Consider the following 23,428-nt stretch of genomic DNA (forward strand, 5'->3'; position numbering starts at 1 on the left):
AGGCAATAGTCGAAGCAGTGAACAAAAAACGCGGGAGCCGCGCGGAAAAGGGACAGTGCCGAGTCTTCGATAGTTTCTAACAAGATGGGTGCACACCTCTCAGACTGAAGCACTCATGACCGTTCCATAGGCCGACTTGTAAAAGGACTCGTTGAACACGAAGTCGCTGCCGGCAGGCAGAAGTTCAGGAGACTGCACAGATCCATGTCACAGGCTGTGCGAGGAGGCCAATGCGCAGTCACATTCCAAAACATTTATGCTGCATTGCACAGCAAGTTCGCGGCAGCACGCATCAGTGCAGCAAATAGAAAACCTTCGATCACATAACTCATTTATTGAAGCGAAGCTGTATTTGCCAACTTCACCGGTTTTGGCGCTTCTACTGGATCGATTGTCTGACTGAGGTGAGTATGCCTGCCCGGTGTGTAATCAGCGGTCGCGTACGTCACGCGTTGAGGTCACGTGATGAAGTCTCTACCCGGATGCTCCGGCGCTTGACAATACTGACCAGCGGATTTTTCCAGCAGATTTGAAAGAAGCAAGCGCACTCTTTGACGATCGTTACCAACTAATTCTTCCCGAAAATTTTTTTATTCGTTTAGTTTTTCATGTCTTCTTTTTTATCTTCATCCATATTTTTTTTTCTTTCTTCCATTCGTCCATTCTTCGGTCCGGGCGAATTTGCAAACTCAGCGTCAGCTGTGCCACGACCGCCACGGCTAGCGTTCCCGGGAAGAAGACGGCGGGCTGGCGCGTCGTCAGGATCTGTCGCGCCGCATGACCGACATGCCGTGGACGCCTATACCCAGGCGGCTGCACGGAGAGAAATGAGAGAGGAAAATAAAATCAGATAAGTAAGAGAGATAATGGGTGTTCCCGACGAACAAAGCGCAGCCACCATAAAAAGGTGCACGAGCCACGGATGACGATTGTCAAAGCAAGCGAACGGCAGAACGCTTCTAGAAAGCTGGTCGCCTTAAATGAAGGGCTTAATGGCGTGCATCTGTTGCAGTTAAGTATGTTTAGGTAGCGTCTGTCGTTTCAATGCGAAATTCCGTAGAGAACAGAACCGTTAGTTAGCACATCTTCAGCGGTATAGTATAGGTGGCGCCGCCATGGCAAGCAACAGTCATCCTCCCCTCCTGCAGCCGCCACAGATGGAGAGGGTAGCGGGAGAAGAGGAGTAAGGCCTTCCTACTCGAGCGTTCCACCACAGCTTCTAAACGACGCCCCAAAATAATAGCACGACGGGATGTGCGCCCCCAAACAAAATTTCTTTTCAACCTCCTCTCGTCGAAACGAGCTACGAAATGCTAACGCTTTCAAGGCATCGCTATAAAGCGCGCCTCTTCTTTCACTTTAATTAAGCCTGTGTAGTGTGGGTTGCTTCAGACGTTGCTGTGAAAAGCTCCGAAGTCGCAGGCTTATCGAAAGTCATCAGTGGCACGGACGGGGGGACGACTATATATGTCCACGAATGTGCCACCGCGGACTGATCCTGAGAAGCGCTGACAGTGGCGATGACTACAGATGGGCACGGGGCGCGTCATGTGCATGCGACAGCAAACAAGTTCGACGTGAAAACAATATCGTTTTGATCATCTGGTATAAAAGGGACTGCGTAGATAACACACGGCGGGAAAAAACAGGCCTACCGCGGCGCGCCCACGTACGGCAGTGTTGACACAGGTCGCGGTTGTTCTCAACAATCAATAGGAATGAATAGATCGGCGAAAAGGCATTCTAAAATAATGTCTTGCGGTTCATCTCAACACAGCTCGTTGGCGACGAACGCGCGCCTCAGTTGCGCGAGAGAACGCGCCCTTCTGTATCGGCACATTTGCATGAGCGGTGAATGTGACGAAGACGGGCGAAAGATGCGAAGAAAGCTATTGGCTTTAACAGCTTGTATCAAGTTGGAAGCCCACGACAGGACACATGGCCGAGTGCTTTATAGGCGAGCTGGAAATACCGACCGTAAACTCGAGACGTCCGCGAGCGTTCAACCCCGTGTGCTTGTAACATTTAGTAAAGCAATGATGGGGGCTAGTTGGTGGACGTTCACGATTATATTGCGCTTAGTGTTACGCTGATGATTTTAAGTGAAGGATATATATATAGGACGTGAACGTACGTCTGCCTCCTGTCCTTCACTTAAGATCGTCAGTGTAACACTAAGCGCAATATAGTCATGCCCGTGTGCTTGACGCGTATGTGGTGGTGCCGTCATCGTCGTTCCATAGTCACCGTCATCGTGTCGACTGCCCGTTTTTCAGCGGCAGTTCCGCCACGGCGACGAACAATCTATCATTCCTATATTGCGCCCACCTCGCTGCTGCTCTAACTAGACTGTCGGTTACCTGCTTCCTAATTGTTCCCCATTTGCCCGTACTTAATATTTTTTTCAACACGCAATCATTTTGTAAGCTAGATGATAAGGAGGGTTATGTACATGACTACGACGTTGGTGACATACCAGGGTTGGGGACGTCGTGAACAATGCAAGCGGCGCAAGCGCTGCAGTTCATGCCGATGGAAGGTGCCGTGTACCACTGCCGGGTGGCGATGTCGTAGCGCTCGACCAGCGACACGGTCGTCCTTCCTGTTGGGGAGAAAGGAAGTGTGGTGCAAACGAGAGACGCTATTGGGAACGCGTGATCTAATCGGTCAGTACTGTAACCAACGAGCCCAGGTAAATCTATCGAGCGCAATCAAAGCTTCGGGTCCCACCAGTACAACGTCTATAGTGTGTGACCGCGGGTCGTCCCATGCATGAAATAATGTTGAACCGAAGGTCCACGGGATCAAGTGTCGTGCACAACACGCAAATTGGGGAACAATGGACGCGCCCCGTGTTTACCGCGACATCAGTTACGAGCACGAAAATGAGCTAGCATGCCATATTTCCGCTCCTCCGTCGGTCTATTTGTCTCACTGCAGTGCACAGTCGCAAAAGCTTGGCTCATACGTGCTTCTTTGTCTTCAATGATTCATTCGCCTCGGAACGTGAAGTTCATCCGCGCTTTTTTAAAGAAATTGGCAGTTTAAGAAGTTTGCAGGGACGACATGGCCACAATTAGTACATGACCGGGGTTGCTGCAGAACTATGGGAGAGGCCTATGCCCTGCAGTGGGCCTAACCAGGCTGATGATGATGATGATGATGATGCGCGCACCAACTGGCAGGTCAATTAGCGTTACGCTCGTGCTTCTCGGGCAGTGCTCTAACAGTGCAGACGGGGTGACGCGTAGGGGTGACGCAATACGTCAGGAAACAGCGCCCCGGCAGCTACCAGGCGTCTCACAACACTGGCGCAACGAGCAACGCCCCACCACAGCAGTAGCGGGCATCACACGCTGGTGTCACGCGAGACGAGACCGCCCGAAAATCATCGGCATTCGTCAGCGCTTAACCCAAGGATTAGACAGGCTTAGCCTGACGTCTGCGCTGTCCGTTCCGCTGAGACCACTCTATATGTACACTAGAGTGTAAGCAAACGGCAGATCAGCACGAACGCTAGCGTGTTGGATGGATAGATGGATGGATGGATGGATGGATGTTATGAGCGTCCCCTTTGGAACGGGGCGGTGGGTTGCGCCACCAAGCTCTTGCTATTATACTGCCTAATGTGCTACCTAGGCTAAAAAAGAAAAACGAAAAAAAGAGCACTATGAACTCCCACAACCAAATTTTCTGACCGCTTGTTGCGAACTTTGCTTTTGTACGTCTGCGTTTTTTTTTTGTCGTTTCCGTACTTTTCCACCAATCTTCCAATCGCCTCTTACTCGCTCGCACAACCAGCGCCACCTCTCGTGCCAAGCAGTGGAATGCAGGACGCTGCCCGGTTTTCCTGAGCGATCGCTTGGCTCGCGTATCTGGAGATCTAAACTACCGCGACTGGACTTCTCACGCGCTTTCGATACCGTGGCAGCACGGCGTCGTCAACGGTGACGGCGAAAACGCGACTCGAGTGCCCGCGTAACTGCTGTCGCAATAATATCTTTGTTTCGTCTAACCTTGGATATCAGCTGCACTGGCGAGTATGACGTAGCGCTGTCACCGCAGTAAAAAACTCGCTCAATCAGTTCTGCGGGGGAAACAGGGCCGCCTTCCGTTCCCGACTTGAGTTAACAGCCCGGTCAATCGTAGAGCAGAAGAATTGGCTTATTAGCAAAGAGTGGCGGGAACGACGCTTGTCGTCGCCACTCCAACGTCCACGGCTAACGCACGCTTATAAAACGCGTCGCCTCTATAAGAGAACAGTCATTGAGGTCTGGCTTCTCTGCACAGTCTCTCTTCATGCGGGAAAGCCAGCTGTGTGCTCCCGTCCATATTCTCGAATAACCCATTATTTGCCAATAACCTCTTCAATGTACTTTCGCCAAACTACCACCCTACATTTTCCGTAGCGTCATGCCACGCGCTGGATTACCTACGTTCAAAAGATACCCGCCGCGGTAGCATAGCGGCAGTGGCGTTACAATGCTGGGGTTCAGGTCGTGCATTCGATGGCCATATTTCGATGGCGGCGAAATGCAAAAATGCTCGTGCACTTTCATTTAGGTAGTTGCTAAAGAACCCCAGGTGGTCAAAGCTTCTTTCTTTTGGTTTATTCGAGGTAAATTCTGTACAAAATTGCAGAGTCCCCCACTACGGGGCGCCTCACAATCAAATCGCTATTTTGGTACGTAAAAAGCCCACGATTCCCGAAAACCTCGAAGCCATACTTTCCTCCAGATCACGAAAATAAAACGACTGCCATAGCGCTCAGTGCGCAGTGACATTACTACTGTTTATCGTTCCGTGTGTACAGATCGCCCTACGGACTTGCTCGCTTGGATGCAACTCGGAGTTCATGAAGGGGTTCATTGGGGTAGTCACACGCAAAACGGGGTTGGTAACGCAGCCCCATTGGCCTGTCTTACCATTGAAGCCTCCGATGACGTAGATGCAGCCTTCCAGCACGACTGCAGCGAAGTTGCTCTTGACGTGGGACATGCTGGGCAATCGTGAGCAGCGCGCTTTGCTCACGTCCAGCTGCTCCACTGAAAAGCGCAAAGGAAAATTCGCAAGGCCGAGTCACTGCAGAATGCCTGGCTCGTCTTCAGGAACGAGAAAATCAATGTTGCAGCGCAAAACAGACATGGTATAGCACGGAGTTCCTTTAAGCCTTGAGCATACGCACAATTACAAAAGTGATGCCGGTCCTATACGCACATTTCTCGCACCGGTTAACACACACGTATAAACAAGTCGCCTCTACAAGAGAACAATAAGCGAGGCAGGTTCTTTTAAGTTACTGTGTACTCCCCTCAGCCACCGCGTCTTAGTGACACCAGTGCTTGCGCTAACCAATCAGCATCGCTCAGCGTCCTTCCTTCGCACAACGACGTCATTTCTTGCGCCAACCAGTAGGCACTACGAAACTGTCTCTCCTCTCGCCTTCCTCCTGTCGGGCGCAGCCCCTTTCCTTTATCACCACTTTAGCGTCCCATTAAAGAGGCCGGCAGCATATCCTTCTTTTTAGGCCCAAGACGTCCCGACAAAAAAAGCCATCTATTTAGCCGAGACGTCTAATCAAGCCGAGCCTAATGCCGTCGTGTTAATTGGCGCGACACAATATGCGGCGAAAATACGCGGCCATTACGAGTCGCTAAAAGGCAGACGTTCTTTCGAAACAAATTGCGTCTGTTCAGCTGTCTGCCGCAGGAGTAAAATGCAGAACGGGTCCTTTATGGAAGCATTATGTAGCGATTAGGTTGGTTTATTAAACGTGTTCTAAAGGTGCTTCAGAGCCCCTTCATATATGGCCTGCAAAAAATAATAATGAAGAAAACACGCTGCGTCGTCTATTGCTCAGAAAGGTGTATAGGAACGTTGCCGCCACCCCCGTTGCTTGTCTTGCCTTAAATAAGAATAAATGTATACTAATTAAGGGTAAACTGCCCCCCAAAGCTGCTAATATGTTGCCTAATATGCATGAGGTAACAAGGTTCTTCATAAGGGGCCTATTACGGTTTGCTACACCTGAAACTAGGTTCCTTGCTTATAACGCTGTTGTACGACCAATCTTAGAATATGCAGTAATAATCTGAGACGCCTATACAAAGACCTGTATTTACATAGTAGTAAGAGTGAAAAAGAAGTCGCAGTTTTGCCCGAAAGGCGAAGCATCGATTTCGATAGCAAATTAGTAGACAGTTATACGAAGTGAGGACACTAATTTTATGAGCCGTAAACATTCGCTCGTAAACATTCGCTTACTAAGTATGGTGTGACGCACGCACAAGCAAACATGTACACATCTCACTCGATGACCGCGGAAGCTCGCTGTCCAAACGCTGGAGTGAGGAAGCGCGGCAGCAGCAGCGAGCGAATCGACCTTCGTGCTGCCTCTCGCTCCAACGCGAACTAAGCGGCGAAAACACACACGAAGATATCGGCCCTCGGTGCGCCTAGACGCCTAGTCTCTGTCCACATCGCAGATCGCTTTCAAGATATGGCCCGCGCGGCAGCGCCATACGCAGCAGACGGCGGAGTAGAACGCCCCCCTCTCTCCCTCCCTCCCCTGTTCCCGGTACCTTATGCGAGACGAAAGACGGCGCGCTTCCTCCCCGTTTTCCTCCCTTGCTCGCACCCACGGAGGAAGGAAACTAAGGAGAGGCCCTACCCCCTCCGCGCGCTAGGAGAAAAGTGTGGCGGAAATGACGTATAGGTTCTCATTTTTTTGCTGCATTTTTATTTTATTTTATTTTTTGCTGTATGGCCACGCCTTTTGGGCCACAATGGCGGCGTTGTTTGAGCGCTCGCACGTGTTGCTCTGGTAGGTTTCGTGCCGTGGCAAAGGCGCTGTGTTGGGCGGGTTTGCGTTAGTCACCGTGTCTTGTTGCGCTGTGTTACCTGCACCGTGCTCTGCCGGATGTTGCGCGAGCGTGCGCGAAACCACGCGCAGCGCGGCGTGGTTTCGCGAAAGATGTAACCAAGAGAGGAGGGTGGCACAAAAGGCGGAGCATCGCCATGAGCAACGCCAACTTCCGGCTTCACTTTTGCTTCACAAAGAGTGACGTCAGGGCCTCTCCTTAGTTTCCTTCCTCCGTGCTCGCACCAGATAGAACCGCCATCATCGGCTCACCCTCGCATGCTTTCCCTCGCACGTACGGCGTACGGCGCGTGGGGACCATGTTATCGCCTTTGGATTAATAGAGAACATCACGGCGACGGCAAAAGTGTGCCTGGAGTGTCCACATAATTGCTATCGCGAAAGAAAACAGCGAGATTGATCTATAGTTTTGTGGTCGCACATCAATCACGGACCTTCTAAGAAAAAGCGGTTTACCGTCAGTTACGGTTTCGCTTGAAATTCTTTTTCCAGTTAATAAACGGACACTACAACATCGACATATCGCAAATAATTATTTGTTTCAGTGGTTACGTTACGGGCATGCGACATTCTCCCTCAGTAAAACCATTGTTAACAAGAACTGTTACAAATATTCATTTGATATGTTTAAGCCATAACCATCTGGAGTAACACAGGATTCCTTGTCATTGTTTGACGCACACATCCATTAATTAGCGGCTTTATGTGTTGGGTTCTACTCGGCGCTTAAAACTCTAGCGCTTAAATTAATAATCTGTTATGGTCTTCGGCGTGATGATATAATTTTCTGCTATGTATATTTGTTATTGAAGGCTTTGTGTGGATGTATTTTTTTGTTTGTTTTGCTTCAATACGTTACTGTAAAAATATGCATGCCCACCTGCAATATAAATAAATGAATAAATAAATAAATAAATAAATAAAATCTAAGCAAAGAGCCACGTGTCACGTTTCAGCACGTATGACATGCCGACTGAGGGCGAATTTAGACGCACATTTCCCTGCGCAAAATTTCAACAACATCGATGGTGCCATCTGTGCTGACGAAGGCCATACTTAGAACGGTAACGATTACAGCGAACAGAGGCGTACTGGAGGAGAGCCGCGCCGTGCCGTTGTACCCGCCGATGATGTACAGCGTGTCCCTGTGGGCGACCACCTGGAGGCCACTACGGGGCGAGGACATGGTCAACACCCGAGTCCAGACGTTGGTCGACGGGTCGTAACACTCCACGGTGTCCAGGACCTCCTGGCCCGTGAAGCCTCCCGCGCTGCGCGAAAGCGAGTTTCATCATAATCACCATCGCAGTACACTCTAGGGATATATACTCTACACTATACACTCTAGGGATATATATACACTCTAAGTACACTCTAGGGATATATATAGTACGTGTCCTCTCTCGCAAATATCCCATAACTACCCCCGTTCTGCGGTAACTTGGTCGCACCCCGTTCTTTTTCGCCCCACCAATATCTCAGCGGTCTCAAAGCCTCCACAGTGGATTCATTTACGTTCTCCAAACTTTCTGTGAAGCTAAAATTCTTGAGCAGGCTAACTACTTGCACATTTATTGCTAGATATATACCGTGAGCGTTCGAAGGAGCTCTTCTTCTCCGCACGCTTTGCATAAAACAAAATGCTAAATTGTAATAGATGTAGTAAAAAGCTTAATTAGCTCATTTAAGTTAGGTGAATATTCCCCGCCAACCTGATTTTAATGGCAATCATCGTCACAATAATAATAATAATAATAATAATAATCAGTAGCAACAACAGTCATTGCTCTACTCGATTAATCTACTTTGTACCGAGAGCCCTTGGCGTCTACGGGCCTAGGCCATACAGCGAAGCTCAAGTCACAACCTGATCCGTCAATTCGCGATGCACAAAGCGATTCAGAAGCCAGCGAATCCGGAAGCGACCTCACATGTAGATACGTCCTTCAGCTACAGCGGCGCTGGCGTCACTGCGGACGTCATTCATGCTGGCCACCATGGACCACCGGTTTGTCTCCACGTCGTACCGCTCGACCGTGTTCGTGCGCGTGTGGCCGTCGAAGCCTCCCATGGCGTAGATCTTGCCCTGCGAAGAAACGACAACGTGTTTAGCAACAGCCAAGTGGCTGCAAAACCTCACTCGAACTCGTTGGGTTAAAAATCATCGCGAAAAAGCAGCGAGACTAGCAACCACAGAGATAAATTAACAGCAACGTAGCAAACGACGGGCTCCCCTAGCGGTGTGCCGCGCAACTACACAAGAAGCAGGATATGACGCAAGGTTACACCACGCGAGGGAAGTAGGGAGAAGCCACAGCCGTTCTGGTGGGTCAGTCTACGTTCTACGTCAGTTCTCTCTGGCTCTATTGGGGGGACGGGAGGGGCTGTTTACAGTTATGGTAATAAGGGCACCAAGGTTTACAGTAGTTTCTGATGCATCTATTCCCATTCTGCCCATAATCTTGCATTGCGTCTTCCCTGTATTCTCTTTGGCGGTATAGTTGGCTTTCGGGCACTTTCGTCGTGATAACTATTTACGTAGTTAGCCCAGCATCAACCAAGTATACCTGCGCATTCTTCAGGGACCGCAACGAATTCTGCAGGGACAACATTAAGAGATACTCAACTTGCATGGAACAAATGCTTTTCTTATAGTATACATACGCGTTGCTCAGTTTCCCCACTCTCAATGGGGAAGGAGAATAACTGGCTGGTGCGTGATGCAGGGTAAGGGAAGTCGAAAAGTTGAAAGAAGAACACAAAAGGCGTGCGTTTAGTTGTTATCGAGTTCTTCGAAGGACTGGGGCTGACAGCAACGATAAAGGATCTCTTTCACGTAACAGCGGCAGAACGTTCTCGGTAACATACCCCCCCCCCGCCCCCCCCCCCAAAAAGAAAACCTGGCTAGTTTTGTCTCTGAGTTAGATAACTTTCCCATCATGTACACAATACTGTTATCCATTTACCAAGTTTCACGTCAAACACCAACAGCTAAAATTATAGTTCACGAGAACTCGTGCCAACTGCATAGCTTTGTAGGCTTCGCAGCAGTAAAGTGGCGGCCTTTATTCGCTCTCGCTTGCCTGGAGGACGGCGACGCTGACGTAGCAGCGAACAATGGCCATGTTCGCCCTGGCGCTCCATCTGGCCAGCGGCACGTCCAAGCAGACGACCGAGTGGTAGCACTCGCGGCCGTTGAAGCCGCCCACGAAGTAGATACACTGGTCGACCACTGCTACACCGTGGTACGCCCTGCGGGGGACGTCGGCGAACGCTTTTTAAACGTCGTGTACCTATCACCCCCCCCCCCGCCCCCCAGTTTACCCTAGCATCTGTCTTTCCAGCCTGGAAGCTTTATCACTGTATTCTACATAGTATGTCCTTGGTACTCCTGCAAACCTTAATGTATTGTGCAGCTATCTTCCCACGGAACTGCCCAAACGGAAAACTTGAAGAAAAAAATCGGGTCTCCACGGCTGTGCTGCCAGTGCTTGCCACTATACTCCGCAACCGTTTTGCAATCCTACTCTGATGAGGCAATTGCGTTATGGGTTAATTACCTGGACGCCATGACAGAAAGCCATTGTGAAAGCGCACGTTCGTCGAGGCTGCAGGGTTATCAACAATTCGGAGTCGCATCACTTGTGCGCATAGAACTGTCAGATAGCGGCGACTCTTTCAAGCGCGTTGCATTTGTCTGCAAATTGTTTAAAATCCCCCTTACTGAGACAACTCGAAAACACATTTGTTGCCGACCACCACTTAACAACAATACAACTTATAGTCGCGGAAGACAACGTCACCTGACCGTGGTGTCCTGCCTGCCCATCACGCTCCACTTGGCGGCGCGGCTGTAGTACGTGAGCATCTTGTTGGTCGCGCACACCGTCCAGCCGCCGAAAAGGAAGAGGATGTCCTTGGGCAGGCGAGGCGTGAGCCACAGCTTCGGGGACAGGTCGACGCCGGCAACGTCGCCCACCGCCATGGACGGCTGGCTGAGCGTCTGCGCGATTACGAGCATGTTTTACGCATGCGTCTGATTAGGAAGACCTGTCGTCCCGAGATCTAGAAAAAAAAAACAGATAAGGGCTAGGAAATAACCACTGTAGTTTCCGGAATATAGTCCCCGGGCTATAAAAGTTGGAGAGTTGAAATTTTGTGGAGCGCCGCCGACTATATATGGGTACGGTCTATACGCGGCTTTATCTTTTAAGATCGGAAGCGAGCTTGAAGAATAACAAGGCCACTCTGCGCGGGCAAACGCTTTTTCCGTGCTAATTCACTAATTATCAAAATCAGCTCTGTAATGGTCGTCGTTGCGCAAGAGCAATATGTCCACCTAATTCTAGCAGTTCGGGGATATCGTTAGGTTTTATGGAGTATAAGCCGTAAGATGTGAAACAACGTAACAGCATGCAAGCGAATGCTGCACCTTCACCGCATTATTCAGGCTCAGTGTAGTCGACCGTGCTCAAAAACCAAAGAACATGAAGGCGATGAAGGCATGGAGGAACCGTTCGTGGAATCCGACATGTTTGATTTATTTTGTTCTGGCAGCCCGGAGAGAATGATTTTGACGGCTTTTAGTACTGACTACCTTATAGAGCCTAATAAAGAATACTGGCTTTTACTGCTTGACAATAAGCTTTTGCTTACCTACCGTCCACTGGTTGTAGACTAACTAAACCACCTAATTTCTATCCAATTTCCAATGGACCGTACACAGGGTGCTGACTATATCTAAGAAAACCTTTCTTTCTTTACTTTCACGCCCAAATTAGCCCCTGTGGACTATACAGCAGTTGGGGTCTATAGCCTTAAGAATACGGTAAGTAAAGCGCGATGAATATTAGAGACCGTTAGCTTGTCCGTCTAGTATGCAGGGTTATATACACCGAAGACGTAGACCTCAGCAGCCTCATCGAAAGTCCTATAGTAACGTAATAAAAGGCTGATAGAGTCATCGAGTCGCTTTTAGGTCAGCCACAGAGCGTCAGAATTGTCGCGCTATTCTTCACAACGCAAAAGACGAACGGCGACATAAATTTACGATTTACGCTTGCGGCGCGTTTGCACCCGCAAATTCAAGCAAATATTTGCTGTGCGCTCTAATTACGCTCTAAGTCACGAGATGGCGCCGCCAACGCTACTGCTCGCATTTACGTAGCAGCCGCAAGGCCCGAAGGCCTTCGCGGCGCGATACATTGCGAGGCTGTGATGTTCCGAGCGTCTATGCATAGCGCGTTCAGTACATAAACGCTAATAATCGACGACATTACGGACGTGGCATGCGCTACTGTCTTTAACATCGCATGCTTTATTTTCTTCTTACTTCGCGCGGTAGTCGCAGTTTCCGATAGTATCTAAAGACCGACCACCGCTCCTGGCACGTGTACAATGCTGGAAGGAAGTAGGTATACTGGCATGGCCACTCGAGCTGCCGTAGCAGTGGGGCAGCGCTTAGGGCAGTCCAAAATGTTTCTCGAATTGCAACAGATGATTTCCTGCAATCGATAGAATTAATGTGATGTCATGAACGGCAAATGGAGAAGTCTATAGTGCTATAGACTCCATGGAGGAGTCGTGTGCTATAGGAACCATCATATGATATTACATCTACATTGCGTGCAGTATGTGTACGCGCACCCGCGCTTGAGCTGGGTGTGCGTGTTCGTGCCGTGTTCTCGTGCCTGTGAGTGCAAAGCAAGGTTTAATTCAACGCAGAGTCTACACTGCGAAATGATTTACACTCTTACAAAGTGAATAAGGGTGTAAAGCGGTGTATAACCCACACCCTTACACCCTTATTTGCACGTGCCGTCAACCGCATGTTTAATGCAATCCTAGACAGCCACGTGCAATCAGTAATAAGAGCAAGAACCCGCCGCGTAGAGAAACAGCAGCTGACCTGGTGGATCACGTTCAGCACCTTCAGGCTGTTCCGGTCACTCTGGACTTGTGGGTCGGTGACGACTTTCTCGACGTCTCTGCAAGGACAAACAAAAAAATCTGCTGTAGAAATTGAAGGGGCGCTAAGCAGCGCGAAGGCAGCAGGCGACTCGATCTCAAGGTTAACGCACTTGGCGCGGTGATCCCCACGTCGCGCGCTATTGCGAGCACGTTTTCTAACGCACTTTAACGGCCCGGCGCATATCAACGCGGAACACTGTATATACACGGCACTTCACCCTTTGGGACGGCTGACTGCACCTCAGATCATACCTTCATTTCTAGCAGCGCTTTGTTATCGCCGTGGCCACCGAGATCAGTGCATCGCGCAGAGCGATCTCGGAGGTCAGGTGTGTCCACCACGCCCACTGTTCCGTATCACCGGACGCCAGATTGCATCAAAGGTGAACGATTTCGATACAGTGTACGCCAACGCCACGGCTGTACAGATGTTTTCTACAAAAATGTGCATACCTTCGCAAACGCGGTTGCTGGTTAATATACAGGCAAATCAGAGTGAGCTTTACCTGCAAAACGTACAAAGAACGCCCTCGGCTTCACGTGTCCCATAAAAAAACAAGTAAGTGTGCGACAGGCTCCGCCTTTGAAGTATATACGACATCGAAGCCTTTATCGGACCTCGCGCTAAACAGGAACCAACAAGAAGCCGACAACGCTTACGCAGCTTCGTCTATACGCGTATGCGAAAACGGTTCGTCGCGCTCTTTTTAGCGCATCGATTCAATGCGACACGACATGCGCGTAACGTATCGACTCTGGCACGACCGGTGGTGGCGCCTCACGGTTCGTTCTCCTCTCGCCCGAGCGCTTCAAAAAAAAAAAACGCGAAGCGAGAGCGTCGCTGCTCGTGTGTCGTAGATAGGATACAGACACAGCGTCTTCGAACTGTGTCGCTGCAATATTTACAATGACGTCCATTCTTCGCGAGCAATAACGGCATTTGGTTTCCATGCTCATCATGTTTAGCTGCACCAGCTCTGAAATGATTTACACCCTTAAAAGTGGGAAAGGGCGCATATTGGTCTATTATTCACACACTAACACCCTTTTACGGTGTAAGGCTGCGAGTTACAGACAGATTTGCACTCCTATTCACTTTTGAGGATGCAAATTATTTTGCAGCGTATGACGTCAGGTAGGTGCGCTCACGTGACGGAGGAGCGTGCGAAGCGCACGAGCGGCAGGAACTTGGCGAGCCAGGCCTTCCTCTTGCCCACGTCGGCGGAGATCCACTTGAGGACGGCGCCGAACGTGTCCTCCACCTCGTTTGGCGCGTGGAGCCGGTCGTCCTCGAGGATGGTGTGCAGCGCCTCTGGCGTCAGGGCCTGGAACTGGGCGCTGCTCTTCCACACCTGCGTCACGCGTGCGTGCGTCACGCTGTTTGCACACAAAGGCGCCGGTGGACTTCCGGTTCCACCCTCTCATATCATCAACAGCGGCATTAGCTCACCGACATGCATATTCTGCTTTTGTGTCCACATATACGTGCGTGTGTGTGTGTGTGTGTGTGTGTGTGTGTGTGTGTGTGTGTGTGTGTGTGTGTGTGTGTGTGTGTGTGTGTGTGTGTGTGTGTGTGTGTGTGTGTGTGTGTGTGTGTGTGTGTGTGTGTGTGTGTGTGTGTGTGTGTGTGTGTGTGTGTGTGTGTGTGTGTGTGTGTGTGTGTGTGTGTGTGTGTGTGTGTGTGTGTGTGTGTGTGTGTGTGTGTGTGTGTGTGTGTGTGTGTGTGTGTGTGTGACCGTTAACTCTACACCCACTACCCTATCGACAACGTGAGTTCTGTTTAAGATGGGTATATCTTTAATTAATTAATAATTAATGCTCTCCCCTGTGTCGTTCTCATTCTCGGCATGAAAAACGACATTGGCAAGCCTTTCGAGACGCACAGTTTACTACAGTACTCCAAATGTAAAATTTTTCATTCGAGGCTATTCTATACCTACAACCTCTCAAACTATGTTTTTTGCCCGGCTATAAATTTCGAAGTTGCAGTCGGCTTTAAAGTCCAGCTGCAACTTCCAAGCGCCTCGATCATTGTCGCTTACTTGAAGGCGAGGCGCTAAGACGTACGATTGTTCCGACGCGCCGATATTTACTACTTGATTGCCAATACCAGTAGCAGTGTAGATATACTGTAGATGAAAGCAAGGCTATATATACCAGCTAACGTTAGCGAAGCTGCTGAAAAAAAAAATAAAGAAAGAAGGCTTAAAACACATGGTGCGGGACACGACCTTAATGTCGACGGTGTTCGGTCGTCAGACCTCAGATAACTTAACGCCGCAAGTCTTATAATCGTATTTTGCACCTTAAACAGCTTCACTAACGTTAGCTAGGACGCACCGTATAGTCGGTGACGGGTCTGGGGATTCAGCGGAAGAAAACTTGTTAGAGAGTTGGTATATACATGCCTCATGGAACCATGTCGTCCAATTTTTCTTCTCTCCTTTCTTGCTCATTGCTTCTAACGTCACCGCATTACGTTTTCTAGGTGGCGTTGACTTCACTGTGGCGATAAGTTGCTGAGAACCCTATAAGCGATGAGGGTTTTTCTGATACACAAAGAGTACAGCTGGTATAAAGGCAAAAAAGGTGCATTTCGCTGCCGATATCGAACATTCCTTATTACTCAATACCGGCGCGAAACCCCGAATGTCTCACAAAGCTGGTTCTAATTCTATAATTACGACATGACCTTCATGAATCAGATAAAAGTAGCAGAAGAGGTTACTCTTACGCGCGAGTATCGCGAAAAATTTTGATTCCCGTCACTGCTGAAAAGCACTGTCATCAAAATTTTGTCTCCGGTCCCCGACATTGAATAATTGGATAGACGAACACTCTTCATAAAACCGCACAATACGGGATCTGCGCTCGTGGAGAACGTCAATGTTCGTACCTCGTTGAAGTTCCGCACCAGGTATCGGAAGGCTTCCCCGGCGAGATGCTCGAATCCACGGCTGGAGGCCAGGTGGTAAGTGTCGATGCAGGTCTCCGGTTTGAGGTCCTCTTTCAGCGTGTTCAGGCAGTGATCCCGTAGGGGGAATATCTGCGTCATAAGAAAATTATGGTCTGTGGAACCCTATGCTGAACCTCGCTGTGAAAAACTTCGAAAAAACTTTTTTTCTTCTTTGACGTGATCAATTTCAAGGCGTACGGCAACGCGGCCGTCCTGAAGACGTGCATGTCGTATATCCCCAGTGCAGAAAAATTCCATGCCGTATAGAGATTCCGGTCTCGCAAGGCCATCTGTTTTGATTGTAAAAGGTAATGCTTTCGTGAAATGTTCCCAGATAACACTTTCCTAACGTTGGCGATATAAGTGGAGCGAACACCGGCAAACAGGGGAGACAGGTTGCTGCTGGCGATTGTGGCCCACAGAAAACTTGTAGCGATGGTTTGCCGACGGTAGGTTTCGCGGTTGATTTGCAAGTGCCTCGTTGGTGTGGTGTGACTTATTAGCTTATTAGCTATTCGATAACGGCTATTCATAACGTCATTCAATTTTGCTATACAAATGTGCATGCTTCACGTTCGCCTCGTCTCTGAAACCCGCGTAAACGTAAAACAAAACCGCTGCAACCCCTTCATATTTGTTTCGCGAGGCATAACGGACCAATAGACGACTTGCAAAATGCTGCGCGTCCCCTTCCGTGCAGCGGGAGTACTACAAAATTTGGTTGGAAAACCAAAACCCTCGACCTCGTGTTCGGATCAGGAATGCTGTAGCCTCCTAGCCAGAGTGACGAATAAGTTCCGCATCGGGACGAAATATGTGCGCTCTTCTGAAACTGAAAGTTTGTCTATAAGCCGCTTCTCTGCACATCCTCAGTGATACTGCAAGTTGCACTGTGCGCTTAGAAATGTCCAGCCCTTAATGGTGGGAATTCCGGAACTTACCATAACACCAGGCATCAAACACCTTCTTCTTCTTCGTCTTCTTCTACTTCTAAAGCCGGGTATAAACTCGTCAAAGGAACACTAGCTGACGCCGCATGACGCGGTGGATCGAAATTATGAGTATTCATTTTTTGTATACGATAATACGCCTTGCTTATCCTAAGTTTGCTCTTTTTTTTTAATACCGGCTGAACACGTCTCGCACGTGCTTTCGACGCTAACGCGATCGTCATGAAGCAACGTGGAGACACCCCGTAAATGGCCACCGTGGAGACGCGTCATACATGAGGTGCGACTGCAGTAAGGTTCGTCTCTTGCGCTTTGATGATGTCGACCGTTTATTGGCATCCCCCTATAAAACGGGGCGGCGACGAATAGTCCCCTAGCCCGCTTGATTTATTCATGTTTACCATGCATAACGTTTCATTTCGTATACATACGTTCCTCTGGACTGGCTGCGATATCTCGTGGCGCGGCTGCGAATTCCGCGTGCAGAAAGTTTTGTCTGAACATATACGACGCGGCTTCGATTGCAAATTGCAGCGGATAAATTCCAATTTATTTTTTATTTTTTTTTGTCGCTGAAGAGCCACACATACCCAGTGGCATATACCCAGTGACATAAGGTGGCATTAGTGAGGTTCGTTGAAGGTCGACAAATACCAAGTGACACATATACAGAGTTGGTCCTACATGGTTGGTTTCGAACCTCGTTCTTTAGGCACACAAGCACAAATATTTACCTATTATACCTTGGGCTACCCACCCGGTGACAAGTTACCGGGAAAACGGTTGGAGACGTAGGCAGACAGGCAGGTAGGTAGATACCGGAGAGTGCGCGAAAAACTGTAAGAACGTAAATGGCTATACACTCTTTGCTACTGTCACCCACTTTATGCCCTACACCCTGTAGTGGGTTGAGCCAAATCAGAGAGCCTAAAATCGACTAACCAACTTGCGGAAGCGTGAACTGTTTAAATACTTGCCTTCTTCAAGGAAGACAAGAAGGCACAACTCTTTGGATCAGTGTGCTAGTGACTGTGGGATCGACCTAGCGACTGCGTGATTGACCAAGTGACCGCGTGGCTGAGTAAGCGACTCTCTTATTGATCAAGTGAACATGTGATTGATGAAGTGACTTATTAATTTGGCAAGTGACAGAGATTTTTCAAGTGACTGAGTGATTGGCTTAATAACTAAACTTGCTGCGCGGCCGTCTAAGTGCCGAAGTGACTGCGCGAGCATCTGAGGAACTGTGTGAGCGACTGTAACTGAGTGACTAGGCGACCGTGTGGGCCACTAGTGAGTCATTCAGTATGCTCGCAACAAAACAGCCAAGCTGTGAAAAAGGCTCGACGACTCTCTCTCTCTCTCTCACTCCCCACCCCTTCCCCCGTGTGAAAGCAGCCATCGAGCGATCCAGATTCGAAACAGTGACCTCAACGTCCCTAGAAGCTTGACCGATGGTCATAAACAGGACAGAGTTCATGCTTGCTAGCGGCAACGCTCCCACCTCCTCACCAGGACGAAGGAACCAGTTGACCAGTACCGCAGCACTCGACTTCGTTCACCAACACCGCAGCACCCAACTGACCTTTAGCTTTTCGGCGAGTCCGAGTGCCTTGGCCACGTTGTGCTGGCCGATGAGCTCGTGCAGCGGAGAGTGGTAGGCGAAGCCGACGAGTAGTTCGGTCATGTCGCTGTCCAGGTCTGTCATCACCGCGCGGATGGGCGGCGTGCACTCGTTCATCTGCTTCTGCTCGGAACTCATGCCTTGCTTGGCGAGGGTGAAAAGCGCATAGCAGCCGGAGAACCTGCAACGCGGAGGGACCGACAGAGTGATTGACCGCGTAGGATACATACGTGCAACAAAGGCACCTCTGGTAACTGGCTTTTTTTTACAGAAGTTTACGTTCCTCTCCGACACTTGATTCGATATTGACATGTTCGCGTACACTTCCCGACGAGGTTGGTTTTGGGTTCGTGCTACAGCGTGTGGGGTTCTCACCCATGCTCTTGGGACAAAGGAACGACAACAGAGTAGTGCAAACAATCACAAGGGCATTTATTGCACCTTTCATAGAGTAATGCCTGCTAGTCGAGTTGCTATCTGTAAAAGATGCCCATGGGCGCGCGACAAATCGCGGAAGTCCGACTCACCACGACCGGATAGTGTGCGATTATGTTCGCCCCATGCTGGACACCAACGCCTGGTCGTTCGAATGATCGTGTTCGTTTATTCCGGGGTAGGCCTCACGTGACGGTCTGGCAGAAGCATGGATCGGCGCACGAACAGAACGCCGCTTGGCGAGCCCGAGCCAAAGAAAGAGAGCCTTCTCCTTTCCGCGCCCGAGTAACCCCGCTGTTATTTGGAGTTAGCAGATAAAACCCCTCAATCTCCCAAAGTAGCGCCATTCACTTCTCTCCTCCTCCGCTCGGCGCGGCCTCGACGGTGGCGCCGCCGGCAGTGGGCCTGCCGTAGCAGACGACGGCTAACACGCTACGGGAGGAAATCCGCGGAAAAGTTCGTTCGAGTCCTGCGGAGCAGTTTTTTCAATCTAGATCTTGCTTTGTCAGTCGGTAACTGGCCTTAAGAATGTCGTGTCGGATTTGCGGAAGAAATAGAGAAAAGCACCATTATTCAAGGCGTATTTAAGGCGTAAAGCGCGCGCACGTTGAAAGTTCGTGTTGCTGAAACACGACACAAGCACGCGGTGTGCTCAGACACGCGAGTAATTACCAGAGTTTCAGGTTTTGAAAGCGCGAAAGTATGTGCACGTGGTTTCGTAGGTTAATTTACGTACCTGCAGGATGCTTTTGTTCGGCCGGCGCGTGAGAGATTCCGACTGTCTGCGGTCAGCAATGCCTGGCAGCAGGGCCGTTTCTGTTCCGCGCCTTTTACAGATGTACGTAGCTCATGCACAGGTTGTGGTGGCCATGAGCAACGTTTTCACACATAGGCGGTATAGATAATTTTAACAACTTACCAGCATATGAAATCGTTATTTATTTATTACAGTGCAAATGGTTAGAATTTGATAGAAAAGAAAGAAGGAACTTGATGGGACAACTGGAAAGAGGTTCAGAAAATAATTATCCCCCTCCCTCATTGGCACCAGCAACACTTTTGTTGAAGTGCTAATTTTATCTCTGTATACTACGTGCGTCTGTATTCTTTTGCGTTGTAAGTTTTCACAAGGAAGCAGTGTTGCGTTAACTGGAACAGTCAAGGCACACAAGACAGAAGAAAAGTTGATTCTTGGGTTTTACATCCCAACACCACGATCTCATAAGGCACGCCATAATGGGGGCTCTGGATTAATTTTTTTTGCAGCTGGGGTTCTTTAACGCACCCCCAATGCACTGGACACGGGCCCGTTTTGACACGGGCGTCAAAAGAAGAGGTTGGAGGAGCCGTGTCACTTAACAAAGCCGCGCGTTCTTTGCCACTTGCTCGTAGTCAGCCCGCCCGATCTTGTGAATCCACACTTTTCTTCGTTTTGCGTTGCGCCCGGCGGATGGTAAAACAAAAAGCTTTTTGCCGTCACTGGGTCTGTTGTGGCAACCGTAGGCGCAGCAGCACGGCATCGCAATTAAGCACTCGGCCCTAACACATTGTATAAAACTACCGCGCTCCTTCAAACCGCCTGCCGTACTTCGTCGCGGAGGCCCAAAAATGGGGGTCGCAGGCCCAAGATTGGGGGTCGCAGCGCGCTGGAAAGAAAAGATATACAAAAGCGCGGCGCCTGCTCTGCGCCGGAAAGAAAAAAATATACAAAAGCGCGGGGCCCGCTTTCACGTGACACAGATTGGCCAATGGGGCAGCGGAGGAGGCTGGGGCGACAGGAGGAGTGGAGGAGGAAGCGCCTGGGTGAGCGGGGTGGCGGAAAGATCTAAGAATGGCGCTACTTTTGGAAAATTGAGGGGTTTTATTAGCAGAGCCTCACTCGCGCCATCTCTCGCAATGCGCTTCTACCAGACTGACTGCCGCAGGCACCCAGCCACGCGGCGAAGCTGGATTACAGGAGACGGGAGCTATGCGGGAAAAGAACATGTCGGGGGACGCGTGAGAGTCGCGCATCTCCACAAGCGCCACAAGAATCGAATTCGTGTAAACGTGTGGATGAGGTGAATTTTACTTGCCCGAACGGCTGACTCGACCTGCGCGTGTAGACTTCGTGTGCATGAGGCTATAAAAGTGACATTTTAAAGCCCGCTCGTAAGCTTTTATGCACTGTCTAGCCCGGTGTCGTGGCATTAAATCCCGGCCGCGGCGGCCGCATTTCGATGGGGGCAAAATGCACAAAACGTCCTTTTACTTGGCATTGGATGTACGTTAAGGATGCTCGTGTGGTTAAATCTTATCCGGAGTCTTGCACTACGGTGTGCCTCATAATCAGATCGTTGTTTTGGCACGTAAAACTCCTTGGCATATATTTGGATAAGTGCACACTCTAAAGGAGGTAACAACATGTTGTGTTGCGGCTAATAATAACGTAATAATCTTAGTCGTGTTTCGTGGACTGACTTATGTATTGCAATAAGACGATATCATGGTCAAGAAAACGGAGGCTGCGCTCGGCATAGATCTTATTCAGGATACATCACATTTAGTTTGCGTTAATTCACTATGCCAGTGGACAACGACCGTCTATCAATTCGGGCGCCCCACCGTACGCCATGGCCGCGCGAATGTCAATGCGCATCCGAAGCTGGCAGACTATTCAGTCCCAGGTCATTATGCCATTTGTAACGAACTCCGTTTTTGTCCAGTGGACGTGGCCATGCCCAGCCTCTTGGGCTGCTGAGTAACCAAAGTGAGTACTGTGACTCATTAAATTGCGGGAAGAAAGAGGGTTAAGCGAGGGGCCCGATTTTTATTAGTCATAACATAGGAAGCCAACAAACACTGACACCAAGTAAAACATTCGTCGTCAGTCTTGGCTACCCGTCCTTAATGCATTGCCTTTAGTCTTGCCTTTAGTATTGCCTTTACCGCTCTGCGATCACTATACAGGGTGTCCCAACTATCATACACCAATATTTAAAAATATCCAAATGCCACTTTGCTGTACAGAAACAAGGTAATGTTCTATGCCGTCGCTTGAAGATACTCGGATTTTTGTTTGCATGCTTGCTAATTAAATAACTAGTTTTGATTAGTTAATTAACTTCTCAAATACTATAATTAGATAAAAACCGTCAATGAGAAAATTATGCAGCAAGATGAAAAATACCCGATACATCTTTCTGTTGTGCTACATAAAAGTGTTTTTCCGAGCGTGAAGGAAGCCCGCGAATACACGCAAAAGTAACGCGTGACTGGCCGCTCAAGGCACTTTGCGTGCATTCGCGGGCTTCTTTCAGGCTCGGAAAAACACTTTTATGTAGCCCGTATTATTAGGTTGATTAATTAAGGCTACGTAATTAGGCAAAAAATAGTCCGAGTATTTCCAAGCGATGACAAACAACATTACTTTGGTTCTGTCCAGCTACGTGGCATTTGCATATTTTTCAATCTTGCTACATGATAGTTGGGAAACCCTGTATATGCTCTCCTGTCATAAAGGTTCTGTCACAGTCGTACGCGCATGCTGTCCGTGGCCGTTAAGTAGAAAGGTCGCTTACGGAAAACGGATTCTTCTGTGACTATCAGCCGCAGAAAGGTTAACAGAACTGTTCCCATTCTCCATAGGTTCTAGAGCTAGCATGAACTCAAAAACGCAGTTTCGAGCTCAAACACCAGTTTCTGCCTCGAATATCTGTATTTGCGTTAACTCGACGTGGTCGTGTCGACTCATCTTGACGGACCGAAATTACGTCTATGGCTGATATGCAAACGTGTCGAATTGAGGCATGGGGATGTTCATCCGCACATTTCGGCTCCATGCCTAAGGGACACCGCGGCCACTGCAGGACTCGCCAATCAAACTCCGCTACTATAACTTATCAGTAACACGTAACAGCACTCGAATAACGTATTCGTGCAAGCGCTGCAGTTGCGCGCGTCCGTAAGAATGGGCGTAAACAACAATCCTACAAAAAGGTAAGCACCGCGACAACACTCACCTGGCTGCCAACACGAACCGATGGGCCCAGATCTCCACGCCGTCTGTCGCGCGAAACGTAACGTCGCAGAACTCGCGGACCTTCCTCTGATCTCGAAGTCCAGGCATAAGCCTGGCCACCACGCCCGGCGCGAGCCCACGCTGCCGGCCGTCGTCGCGGAAGAGGTGCGCCGCCTCGAACGACGCGGTGACCGCGTCGCCTCGGCCCGTCTCGCAGGCGGCGTTGTCGTCGGCGTCCATGGGCTCCTCCGTGACCTCGATGGCACCGTGCATCTTTGGAGGCTACAACGAAGGATCGGCGGTTAGGGCAGGGGCTAAAAAAGCGAGCGAGATGGCCACAGGCAAGAGCCGCCCAGCCGACCGTACACCGCCCCCCACCCCGCCAGCGGCTATCCCAGGGACGACAGCACACCGGCGCGACCGAACTGACTAAGCCATGTACCTGTGATTGACGGTTGAAATAGACCGCAACGGCTATTTGCACGAGCTGCGTGGCGCGCCGATAATGATGATGATGATGATGGTGGTGGTGGTGGTGGTGGTGGTGGTGGTGGCGGGCTCGCATTATGGCACATACCCACACTGAGGGATTGGCCAATAATTGTGTGCTGAA

General features: G+C 49.7%; 1 protein-coding gene across 1 annotated transcript; it reads right to left on the reverse strand.

Annotated features, from left to right (window-relative positions):
* Positions 1 to 572: 572 nt before the first annotated feature.
* Positions 573 to 23,395, reverse strand: LOC135914411 (kelch-like protein 10). The gene is made up of 13 exons (XM_070528962.1): positions 23,258 to 23,395; positions 22,817 to 23,097; positions 18,342 to 18,561; positions 15,747 to 15,896; positions 14,000 to 14,202; positions 12,789 to 12,867; positions 10,684 to 10,883; positions 9,964 to 10,132; positions 8,812 to 8,966; positions 7,973 to 8,151; positions 4,926 to 5,045; positions 2,477 to 2,602; positions 573 to 813 (listed from the first exon to the last, which is right to left on the reverse strand). Exons 1-13 carry the CDS (start codon positions 23,378 to 23,380, stop codon positions 800 to 802), a joined length of 2,019 nt encoding a protein of 672 aa, XP_070385063.1. The 5' UTR covers positions 23,381 to 23,395; the 3' UTR covers positions 573 to 799.
* Between the last annotated feature and the right edge of the window lie 33 nt (positions 23,396 to 23,428).

This window comes from Dermacentor albipictus, unplaced genomic scaffold, assembly GCF_038994185.2.
Source record: "Dermacentor albipictus isolate Rhodes 1998 colony unplaced genomic scaffold, USDA_Dalb.pri_finalv2 scaffold_16, whole genome shotgun sequence".
NCBI classification, from domain to species: domain Eukaryota; kingdom Metazoa; phylum Arthropoda; class Arachnida; order Ixodida; family Ixodidae; genus Dermacentor; species Dermacentor albipictus.